The sequence below is a fragment of the Chrysochloris asiatica genome, unplaced genomic scaffold (assembly GCF_000296735.1).
Source record: "Chrysochloris asiatica unplaced genomic scaffold, ChrAsi1.0 scaffold00092, whole genome shotgun sequence".
In the NCBI taxonomy this organism is placed as follows: domain Eukaryota; kingdom Metazoa; phylum Chordata; class Mammalia; order Afrosoricida; family Chrysochloridae; genus Chrysochloris; species Chrysochloris asiatica.
Genome location: NW_006408610.1, coordinates 4,689,723 through 4,701,944, shown reverse-complemented (window position 1 = coordinate 4,701,944; position 12,222 = coordinate 4,689,723). Strand labels below are relative to the sequence as shown.

Here is a 12,222-nt window from a genome sequence, read left to right as displayed (position 1 = left end):
TCTGTAGATTCTTTTTTTACTCTCTTTGTGAAGTCTTTTGGTACACATAAATGTTTAATTTCTGGGAGATCCCAGTCAGCTCTTTTGTCTTCTTTGTACATTTTTTGTTAGATTTGATAGGGTATTTATGCCATGTCTTGGGACCCATAAGTTTGCCCCTATTTGTTCTTTATGATTTTAGACTTTACATTTATTTAGGTCTTTGATCCATCTTGAGTTAGTTTATATGGATCTTGTTTCATTTTCTGCAAATGGATATCCAATTTTGTCAGCATCATTTGTTAAAGCGATTGTCTTTTCCACATTTAATGGAATCCTGGTGTGGCGCTGTAGGTTAATGCTCTGGACTGAAAAGTCAGTTTGAACTGCAAGGTCAGCAGTTCAAGCTCACCAGCTGCTCCTCAGAAACTCTATAAGGGTCCCTATGGGTCGGAACCAACTTTAATGGCACTTAACAACAACAGCTCTTTATTGAAGATCAGGTATCCATAGGTAGATGGATATACTCTGGGTTCTTAATTCTGTTCCATTAGTCTATGTGTCAGGCATTGTACCAATACTAGGTTGTTTTAGCTACTATGGTGCATAGTAGGTTTTGAGAATGGGGAGTATGAGGCCTCTGACTTTGTTCTTTTTCTTTAGCAGTGCTTTGCTTATCCAGGGTCTCTTTCCTTTCCATATAAAGTTTGTGATTCGTTTTTCCATCTCTTTAAAGAATGTTGATGGAATGTCAGTTGGGATTGCTTTATATCGATAGCTTACTTTAGGTGGTATAGACCTTTTCACTAGGTTAAGTCTTCCTATTCATGGGTGTATTCTTCCATTTATGTAGGTAGGCCTCTTGGTTTCTTGGAGTACTGTTTTGTAGTTTTCTTTGTGTAGATCTTTTGTATCTCTGGCTAGATTTATTCCTAAGTATTTCATCTTTTGGGTGGCAATTGTAAATGATGTTGTTTTCCTGATTTCCATTTCAGAGTTCTCTTTGTTAGCGTAGTGGCATTGGACTGATTTTTATATGATGATCTTAAACCCTGTCACTTCACTGAATCTGTTTGTTGGGTCCAGTAGTTTTTTGTTGTTGTTATTGAGTCTCTGGGATTATCTATGTATAGGATCATATCATCTGCAAATAGAGAGTGTTTTACTTTTTCTTTGCCAATTTGGATGCTTTTTATTTGCCTTTCTTGCCTTATTGCTTTGGCTAGGACTTCCAGTACAGTATTGGCTAGAAGTGGTGACAAAGGACATCCCTGTTCTGACTGGTCTTGTATTAAGCTAAAAATGTCTTCTCTCGCTGGAGTCCCGAGAACTTTTCCTTCAATGTTTCTACACAAATATGCTAACTTCACACACTGTACACTGCCAGAGTGCGCCTTGGAAGCCAGGGTGGCTAGACTTCATCTCTCATATGTCAGACATAGTGTCAGGAGGGACCAGTCACTGGAGAAGGATATCATGTTTGATAAGGTGGAGGGTCAGAAAAAAAGAAGAAGACCCCCCCGCAACAATGACACAGTGCCTGTAGTGATGGGCTCAGGCATAGCAACAATTGTGAGGTTGGTCCAGGACCGGGCAGTGTTTTGTTCTATTGTGCATACATAGGGTTGCTATGAGTTGGTACATAACAACAACAACACTGAACTCTTATGTTTTTTTTGACTCAGGGAAGGCACTACTTGGTCACTGAGACTCAAAATCATGAACACCACATTTTCTCCCATTCTGTCCAGCTGTCTCTTGCTCCGTGTCCCCAGATGCTGGTACTTTTCCCAGGCCTGCCTCATCTGTTCTGTTAAACCTTTTCATTTATCCCGAAGATGTTGCCAGTTATCTTTACAAGGATGCATCTGACCATATAATTTCCCCTGCTCAAGTGGCTCCCAGCTGCCTTCAGTATAAAGCTTAGACTCTTTAGCCTGTCTCTAAGTCTGGCTCCTACCCACTGTTGTTCCAGCTCCATTGACCTGTGCATGACCCCCCCTCCTCCAAGCAGGCCTTGAACTTGCCAACCTTGCCTTTATTTGCCTTCTTGCTTCCTCTTCCTTGTATTTATATGCCAACAGCATCAGGCTGAAAGGGTGGATCCCAGTTGTGCCTTCTCTACCTCCTGAGACCCAGCCTCCCCAAGAACTCAACTGCCTCCTGCCAGCATCTCCCATAAAGCGCCCCCAGCAGGCAGCCTTGTGGGGTGTGGGAGACCTGAAGGAGGGAGAGAGGGAGGATTCCCAGTGGGCAGTTGCAGCCTTCCTCCAGCTGGTTCCAGGGGAGATGAGGTAAGAGGGCCTGGGGAGGACCTTTTGAGACAAAGGCCTCACTTCCTCTTCCTCACAGGCCTAGGCAGCTTTCCACCACCGAGATCCCATCTGTCAGCTGCCTCACGGGAAGATGTGGCATCAGCTGGGCAGCCCTGGCAGGGGAGCGTGTGTAGCTGTGGCCCTGGGAATGCTGTGGTTCTGCCTCACAGGTGAGGGGAATGGCTGGGGAAGGGAGGAACAGTGACCATGGTGGGGAGTGAGGAGGGCTTCCGCTCCCACCCTGGATCCTACCAAGCCGGGTCTATCTACCAGGGCTGGGGCCTATGCCCTGTCCACACTCATTTCCGTCTCTGGGATCCACTGGGAACCTACTTGACCTTTCTTGGCCTCAGCTTCCTCTATTATAAAATGGTAATCACGTGAGGCCATGATAGTTCAGTGGTAGAATTCACACTTTCCATATGGGACACCAGAGCTCCTTATACACCACTCATGTGTCAGACTAGGAGGAAAGACCTAGAGATCTTCCCCAAACTGCATGGATCCCAGCTGATCATGAAGGCGGCCAGGCAGCATTTTGTTCTACTGTGCATGGCCTCACCGTAAGTGGGAGCTGACTTAACAGCATCTAACAACAGCCGTGATACAGCCCCACTCTGTGGGATTGTGAGCATTAAATGTGATGATGCTCCCTCCTCAGGGCCTTTGCACCTACTCTTCCTTCGTCCTGGAACTTTCTGTCCTCAGATAGCTGCAGGACTTGGCCGCTTACTTTGTTCACATCTCTGAACAAATGCCACCTGCTTATTAGCAAGGCTTTCCTGGCCACCTTGTATCAAACAGAACTTCATCCTCCAGGCATCCCTACCCCAGACCTTATTTCAGTCTTCCTAGCATATCCTTCTACCTGGCATTGGGATCACTTGCTAATTGCCTGACTCAGAAAGCAGGGTCTATCCTCAGACTGTTGTTGCTAATGTTAAGTACCATGGAGTTGGTTCCGATTCATAGCGATCCTGTATAGGGTTTCTGAGGAGCGCCTGGTGAGTTTGAACCACTGACCTTGTGATTCAAACCAACCTTGTGGTCCTCCAGTGCATTATCCTGCAGCACTAGACAAGGACTCCGTTAGAATAACCATGGTAAATAAGTGATGTAGGTCATCCCTCACAGTGCTTGGCCCATACGAAGTACTCAATTATATTGTTGTTGTTAAGTGCCGCCGAGTGGAAAGTTCCAACTCATAGCGACCCTGTATAGGGTTTCCAAGGAGTGACTGGTGAGCTTAAACTGCCAACCTTGAGGTTCAAACCAACCTTGTAGCTCAGCAAATTACCCACAGTACCACAGCAGGGCTCCTAGCTACTTTAATAATAAAGTCCTCCCCATAATAATCTCAACACCTTTGCTCTAAGGGAAAGTCTGGGTTCTTCATCCATGGGGAAGACAAAGCTGAGTGTCTGGCGCCATCTTGTGGCCACAAAGGGGTGATGCGGTACTGGACGTCTCTATCCCTGCTGTCTCAGACTGGTGTCGCTAGAGTTGGTGTCACCCAGTGTGGTTACTCATGATGTCACCTCCCCTCTCCTTCATGGACCTCCTCGAATACCAGACCTTACGAAGTCCAGCCGGGCCCCTGGCACTACCACCTTTAGGTGGTCCTGCGCTGTATGTGCCCCAGTCGAGGGTGGGTGGGCAGGGGCTTTGAAGCCTGCAGAGCCAGCCCCATGGCCACCTCCTGCAGTAGCATCGGGCCCAGCTCCATGTCTGCCCAGGCCTGCCAGCATTTCTCAAGCACCAACTGCACAAAATGCGTAGCGATTTTGGTGTCACCCTCTAACAATGTTACTTGATGCAGTCAGCACCCGCTCTATCCCCTGGGAACATGACTGGTGCCACTCCAGGTTTTATCCCCGAGTCCCAATGAAAGGGGACACCCTGCTCCAGTTGTCTAACCTGAAGCAGCTGGAATTTCAGCAAGAGAGCCAGTGCCCCCTGCAGACCCTCATATACTGCAAAGATTATGATCTTGTGTGCAATTCCCCATCAAAATCCTAAATATAAAGTTAAAAGCTTTGGTTTTCTAACTGGAAAAAACTTTCATAGGTGCCGTAGTCACCTGGCCTTTTTTTTCAAGACTGTTGGCCATTCTTACTTCTTGAGTGTGCCAGCTTTCCTGGTGGGTTTCTAAAGCACACATTTTGTCTGATTGTTACCTAAGACCTGCCCAACTTTCCAGTTTCTAGGGCTCTAAAAAAAGAGCTGGGCTGGAGGCGAAGTGACTGGGCAGGGAGGCTGTAGGGCAGGTGTACAGGACAGAGTGCAGGGCTGGGGCAGGGGATCCTAGCCAGGGTGGGAGGAGGTTTTTCTCTGGGGATTCCAGCTCTGGGATCTCCACAGACAAGTCACATATGTTTCAAGGGTTGTTATTCAACATATAGTGTAGTGGGTTGCTAGTTGGACGGCTAACCGCAAAGTCAGCGTTTGAATTTACCAGTCACTCTGAGGGAGAAAGATGAGGCTTTCTGCTCCTGTAAAAATTTACCACTTTGGAAACTCTATACAGGGTTCATATGAGTCTGAACAACTTGGTGGCACATAACCACCACCACCACCACCACCCCCCAGCTTATGGCTGATTGAGCCCCCTGGGCATGCAGAATGAAACCTAAACTCCCTACCTGGTTTCACCAGGCCCTTGCATCCTGCTGTTTAGCCACATTGGACATCTCTGTGCCGCAAGGCTGCCTGTGCCCTCGGCCAGGAACTCTTTTCCTGGTTCTTTGTGTGTCTTTTTCATCCTCTTTAAATCTTGTTTAACGTCATGTCTTTAGAAAGAGTGTTCCTGATAGCTGTATTTAAAGTAGGTCTGTTTCTTTTCTCCCCAATAAAGACATTTATATTTAGGAAAACAAAGCACAATAAATAATTTTTTTTAGAGTACTTATAACCTTCTGTTATACAGAAACAAAAATTTGATATCTACTTCTCTAGAACTTCCCCTCTTCCCAATTTATAAAAATAATACATACTTGTGGGGAAATTGCAAGAAACATAGACAACTGTATCCACCGGATTTTAAAGAAAGCTGCAACCCTATTCTCTAATCTATTTGTTTTCTCCCTTCTTACCCCTAAGCATGTATTTGTTGTTAAGTGGCTTCAAGTTAGTTCTGACCCTGTATACCGTTTCCAAGGAGCAGCTGATGGGTTTGAACCGCTGACCTTGTGCTTCGCAGTCCAGTACTGATCTTATGCACCAGTCTTACAGTAATGGAATTTTGGGTGCTAGTTTGCCCCTTTCTCCCGTTAAAGTGTAAACGCTATAGAGGCTTAACCTTGGCTTGTTCTCTGTTGCATTTCGAAATCTCTTAGGCAAATAGTAGGTGCTCTTTGCCCATCTGGTCTCCTTGAAAGAATGATCAAATGCGAGCCGCAGACACTTACTTTTGGGTCTCAGGCCTAAAAGGTGGAGTAGACAGACCTGGGCAGGACCGGGGAGTGTCTCCACTCCTCCTCACCTCCCCTCCCCTCCATTCCCGCCCCCAGGCTCCGTAGAGGTCCAGGTCCCTGAAGACCCCGTAGTGGCCCTGGTGGGCACAGACGCCACTCTGCGCTGCTCCTTCTCGCCCGAGCCCGACTTTAGCCTGGCGGAGCTTAACCTCATCTGGCAGTTGACAGACACCAAACAGCTGGTGCACAGCTTCTCTGATGGCCGCGACCAAGGCAGTGCCTATGCCAACCGCACCGCACTCTTCCCGGACCAGCTGGCTAAGGGCAACGCGTCCCTGAGGCTCCAGCGCGTGCGCGTGGCAGATGAGGGCAGTTTCACCTGCTTCGTGAGCATCCAGGACTTTGGCAGTGCCGCGGTCAGCCTGCAGGTGGCAGGTGAGCGCGGGCAGGCAGGGAGTGCTTGCTCTTACACACCCTTCATATGTCCACAGTCTCTGACCACTGCCCACCACTGACCCCAGATCCAAAACCCAGTGCTGAGGCCTGCACACATGCCCAAGAACCCCTTTCCTTCACTGCGCCTCGCCTGCCCCTTGCCCAACCCTGACCCCTGCCTTCTTTCCCCTTTCAGCCCCCTACTCGAAGCCCAGTATGACCCTGGAACCCAACAAGGACCTGCGGCCTGGAGACACGGTGATCATCACATGCTCCAGCTATCGGGGTTATCCCGAGGCCGAGGTGTTCTGGCAGGACGGGCAGGGTGCGCCCTTGACCATCAATGTGACCACATCGCAAATGGCCAACGAGCAGGGCTTGTTTGACGTACGCAGCGTGCTGAAGGTGGTACTGGGTGCCAACGGCACCTACAGCTGCCTGGTGCGCAACCCCGTGCTGCATCAAGACGCCCACGGTTCCGTCACTATCACAGGTGAGCCTTGTGATGGAGAGAGAGCAAGGAAGGGTGCATTTTTTTATTTTCCAAGATCAGATCTTCGGCAGTCAAAAAGACTTAGAAAATCACTTCCAGGTGATTCAGGCTCTCCCAACAAGAAGTCCTTAAGGGACTTTAATGAGGTGATACGAATAATGTATAATTGTTTCTTTCCTAAGAGCACCTCTGGTGATACTTGTGGTTCTTCTAAAGAGGAGAGAGTTGTTGTTGTTGTTGTTAAGTGCCGTCGAGTCGGTTCCGACCCATAGCGACCCTGTACAGGGTTTCCGAGGGTGTAAATCTTTACGGGAGTAGAAAGCCTCATCTTTCTCCCGCGGAGCGGCTGGTAGTTTCAAACCGCTAACCTTAAGGTTCGCAGCCCGATTCGTAACCACTACGCTACCAGAGCTCCTTGGAGGCCTGGGCCCAGTTCTGAGGCAGCCTCGAGGCGGCCTGGGGCTATGGTGATGGAGAGACATGCCACAGTCGTCTTTCCAGGGGATGGGAAGATATTGTTCTATCGGTGGGCACTATTTGATGCTGAAGCCTTGAGTTCTGCAAGCGCCCAGACACCTCACCTGGGCCTTTATCAGCTCTTCTTCGGGAAAGTGAGTTCCATCCTAGCAGCAGTTGGAATAATAGCTGCAGCTGTCTCTGCTGCCCCCCTGTGGCTAAGTGCTGGACTGTTCTTTTGTTAAATGCCATCATAGCAACCCTACATAGGGTTGTTGTTGTTGTTGTTGTTAAGTGCCGTCGAGTCGGTTCCGACTCATAGCGACCCTGTACAGGGTTTCCGACATAGGGTAGTACTGGTAAATTGGAAGGGCTGACCTTGGGGTTAACAGTCCAGTGCTTATCCTACAGCTCCTTGACTCCAAATACTAGATGGAGGTCACCTACTTGGCTCTTTCCTCAACCCTTCCCTTAAAAGTGTACATTTCAGGGGGCTCCCCTTTATGCCTGGGGCTGTGCAGATTCAGGTCCACAGTCAGGACTAGGGAGGAAGTCTCCATCAATGTCTGACCTTCCCCAGGCTTGCTCATTCAGCCTGGTCCCTAGTCCCTGTCCCGGGACCAGCCGAGCTCTCCCATTGGCCACTCAGGGTTCTGTCTGTCTGATTTTCCTCTTTTCTCTTCCCATGGCTTTTACCCATATGCCCATTCCATCCAGGTCTGTTGTGGTCCCTGTTTCTGTAGGATATTGGCTTGTTTTTGTTTCTCCCCCTTGAATGAACCCTCACAAACCCAGAGCCAATGCTTCCTACTCTTGTCTTCTAGTTCATTTCAGTTTTCCTTGTATTCTGGGTGTTTTCTCTCTAGCCAGGCTGTGTTCTCTCTGCTAACCACCTCCCCAAGATTAAAGCCATCCCCTTCCTGGAGACTCCCCGGGTTCTTGATCTCTGAGGCTCTGGGAAGTCTCCTTGGCCCTTTAGACAGCCCACATGGTCTGGTGGTGAAACGCTGTGTTCATAGGAAACAATCAAGGACCCAGGCTAGACTGTGAAGACGGAACCACAAGAAGCTTGCAGGCAAGGAGAGGGCTAGTAGGAAGTGGCCTGAAAGAGCCACTAGGGGCATGTATGAGTTGGGAGGAACCTGGAAGGATAGGTGGGCTTCGTGATCGTTTGCACAGTGAACTTGTGAGCAGGACGTTCCGTAAGTATATAAAGAGGATTGCAACGCAAATGCATTTCACCTAAGAGAAGAGTCTAAGTTGCTTGAGCAGCTAGCGTTTTGATAAAACCCTTAAGCAAAGAATCATTGCTGTTTGCATTTATATGACTTTTAGAATTCTGACAATTACTTTCACTGAGGTCTGTGTTGCCAAGTGCTTTTTATAGACGAGGGAACCGAGGTTCAGAGTGAAGATTTCCCCAGACCACAGAATGACCACCATGGCTCTGAAACCTTTGGGGACGGGGATCTTTGAAAATTGGTTACATGATAAGGACCTTCTCCCCAGACCATTACAACAGCATATACTAGTTTTGAGGGTTCCTGGTCCCCTAAGCCCTCCGTGGTGGGGGTGGGGGTGTGTGTCTGTGAACCCTGACGCCGGTACCTGGCACTGAGAAGATGAACCAAGTTCAGAATCCAAGTCTGGCCTCTCGGCCTAATTTCCTGTCCTCCCCACCAGCCTGCCTCCTGTTTTCGTTAGGGCAGATCTGGCCTACTTTGGAGTCCTTGGCCTGCATTTTGCTTTGGGGAGCTTTGTGCCTTGTAAAACATTCTGGGATTCAGACTTTGAGGCACGTGTCCTGGTCTTCCCACAGCTGACTATTCTGTATGGTCTCTACATAGAGTGAGTCCTCGGTTTGGAACCTGACGACATGGGCTGAGCCCACTCTGGCCTTTGCTGGCTGAGTGGGGTCAAGTCTGACCTTTGTTCTAGGCACTGACACCAGCCTGGGGGTGAACATAGAAATAAGTCCCTTGGTAATTGATACGGCCCTACTCCCTTCCCCACTGAAGGAACCCCATCCTGGGACTCTGGGGGTTTCTTATATGGGCTGCTGGCCACCCAGGTCACTTGCTATCCTCCCTCCTCTGCTTCTGCTGTCACATTAGTGGGGACCCATAGAATGTTCTTGAGCATCCTTCAACTGCAGACCCTTCAGCCTTCCCAGGTTGGAGCATGTCCACATCAGCCCTGGCCATGTCTAGGTTTTGAAGGTATCTGGGTGAGTGGGAAATGGTGCTGGGAATGTCTGTGAGTGTGTTCACAGTGCTGGGGACTGCCTCAGGTCAATGAAGGACAGGCATGATAGTCCCTCCCCATTCTCCCCACATCCCTTCCCAGGACAGCCCATGGTATTTCCCCCTGAGGCTCTGTGGGTGACGGTGGGGCTCTCCGTCTGTCTCGTGGCACTGCTGGTGGCCCTGGCCTTTGTGTGCTGGAGGAAGATCAAACAGAGCTGTGAGGAGGAGAATGCAGGTGAGTGCGACAAAGGTGTGTCTGCGTGTGCCTGTGACATTAACAGACTGCTGTTGTTAGGTGTCATCGAGTCATTGCCAACTTATAGCCATCCGGTGTACAACAGAGCAAGACACTGCTTGGCCCTGTGACTTCCTGACACGTGTTATGTTGGAGCTCTTTGTGGCTGCCACGGTGTCAGTCCAGCTCACTGAGGGACTTTCTCTTTCTCACTGACCCTCTACCAAGCGTGATGTCCTTTTCCTGGGCTGGTCCGATGTAAGTGTGTTGGAAATGGTAGAATGGGTGTAGATATTCAGATTGGGCTGGGTTGCAGATGTGTGTGACTTTGAAGCTGTCTTGAGGCAGGGCACGCAAGTGTGAGCCTGTCAGTGTGCAAATATAGCAGGATGAACACGGCTGTGCGTGTGTAGATGTGTTCGCTGAAGTGCACCAAGGGGACGAATGTGTCTGCGAATGAGAGTGTAAATCAGTGAACCTTAGTGTGTTTGGACATCGAGAGCAGGTTTAGAACATACACATGGAGCAACACAACTGTGACTGTCTCGGTGAGTTGTGTTGTTGTGTAGAAGTGTGACCATCTCAGTGATTTGTGTTGCCACGTGGAAGTGTGACTGTCTCAGTGAGCTGGGTCCCTGTGTGTAAGTGTGACTGTCTCAGTGAGTTGGGTCCCTGCGTGGAAGTGTGATCGTCTCAGTGATTTGGGTCCCCGTGTGGAAGTGTGACCGTCTCAGTGAGTTGGGTCCCTGTGTGGAAGTGTGTCTTTATGGGTAGACTCTGAAGCAGATGACTTTGCTGGGCTACACATCAGTATGACTTGACTTTGGCAATTGGTAGATGGGTGGTTGACATTGGTAGATAGTGAGGTGGCCTTGGTAGGTGACTGAGTGAACTGGTGCTGCTGGGCACTGGTGGGTGGTAGATGGGGAAACAGACACATGAGAGCAGATGGGTCGTCAGAGGCAGAAAGAGGACCACCTGTTAGGAAGAAGGCGTGCTTGTGAATGGAGAAGAGGTTGGTTACTGGGCAGCTGGGTAGGCCAGGGAAGGATGGGAGGCTAGCTCCATGGATGGGTGTATATGTTACAGGTGGTGGTTGGCTGGATCGGTGTATGGATGGATAGGTTGATGAGTTGGTGGAGGGGTGGGTAAGGGTTCTTGACTAGATGGGTGGTGAACTCCAGACTGGGCGCCCTTTCATCCTGTCACAAGGCTCTGCTCTGTGCTGGTCTCTGGCTCTGACTCTGTGGCCAGCATTTGGTCTGCATAGTTCAAGCCTGCTCAGCCCCATAACCTGCACTTCCCAGTGGGAAGTGCAGCAATGGAAATGGGGCTAAAAAGGATGTTCACTCAGATTTCTAATCTCCTAGGAGCTGAGGACCAGGATGGAGATGGAGAAGGATCCAAGACAGGTGAGTCTGAGCTCAGAGCTGACCTTCTGGGCTGGAGAAACACACAGGAATCAGGGAGAGGACAGCAAAATCCAGAGGGACCAGGTTTGCTTTATGATTCGAATGAAGTATGTTATCAAGACAGAGTTTTTGTATTCGCTACGATAGACTGCCCCTAATTCCTTTCCAAGTGGTGCTTCTGGTCTCCTGCCTACCTTTCCCCCCTCACACCAGGGGCCAGTTCCACCCCTAGTTACCCTGCATTGCAGAGTCTGGTGGCTTTCTAGAGGTGGGCTCAGAAGACAGGGCAACCCTGGGCATAGACTTTGGAGTCAGATATCCTGGGTTTAAGTTCCAACTCCACTTCATACAAACTGAATGGCCTTAGGAGATCACATTGCCTCTCTGAGCCTCAGTATCCTCATCTGTAAAATGGGCATAATAATAGATTTTACCTTCTAGGTTTATGGTTGTTGATATTAAGTGCCATAGAGTCAGTTCTGACCCATAGCAACCCTGTATAGGGTTTCAGAGGAGTGGCTGGTGAGCTTGAACCACTGACCTTGCAGTTCAAATGGCTTTGCAGTCTGGTGCATTAACCCACAGCGCCACACCAGGACTCCACCTTCATATGTCACATGGGTTAAATGAAATGCTATAATGTTTGTGAAGTGCCCACTCTATGTTGGGCATCCAGTGAGTGAGCTGTACATTGGAGCCCTGTTACTAGGCAAATAGGTAAAGACATTTCCACTCTTGTTAGAGACTGGGTAACTCGGGGCAGCTGCTTGGTTCCTTTGGCCTTCAATTTTCCCATCTGTAAAATGGTCAGACACCAGAAGACTGGCTTAAAGCTCTCCTAAGAATGAGGTGGTTTGTAAAGGACATGAAGCGGTGGAGAGACACCAGGAGATCAGCTTGGAGTGGGCACCAACTCACTCGTGCCATGGCCACTAGGCCTTCCCTTCCAGGGGCTTCAGGGCTGGGAGAAGCAGAGTCCCACTGAGCCATGTGGAATGGTTCCCTCCCCGCCCCCACAGAAGGAGTGGCAGAAGATGGACATCTGGGGATTGTTGTAAATCACGCCCATTAATTTTGGTGCCAGGGTATGGCAGCCCTGGAGACAGCCCTGGGAACAGGCCTCCTTTTTCATGCTCAGAGGTGATGTGGTTAGAAGAAGGGAGGGGGCGGGGAGAAGAGGACAGTGGAGAGATTTGCTCAGGCTCTGCTCCTTGTGGTCCCAGCTCTATCTCTGAACC

General features: G+C 49.5%; 1 protein-coding gene across 1 annotated transcript in view; it reads left to right on the top strand.

The window, feature by feature from the left end:
* Positions 1-2,342: 2,342 nt before the first annotated feature.
* CD276 (CD276 molecule) overlaps positions 2,343-12,222 on the top strand; it is an 11,593-nt gene continuing 1,713 nt past the window's right edge. Inside the window, exons 1-5 of the mRNA XM_006866507.1 lie at positions 2,343-2,464; positions 5,804-6,142; positions 6,339-6,635; positions 9,438-9,572; positions 10,943-10,984. Coding sequence (XP_006866569.1) covers positions 2,386-2,464; positions 5,804-6,142; positions 6,339-6,635; positions 9,438-9,572; positions 10,943-10,984 — 892 coding nt within the window. The 5' untranslated portion in view covers positions 2,343-2,385. The remainder of the gene's footprint in view (positions 2,465-5,803; positions 6,143-6,338; positions 6,636-9,437; positions 9,573-10,942; positions 10,985-12,222) is intronic.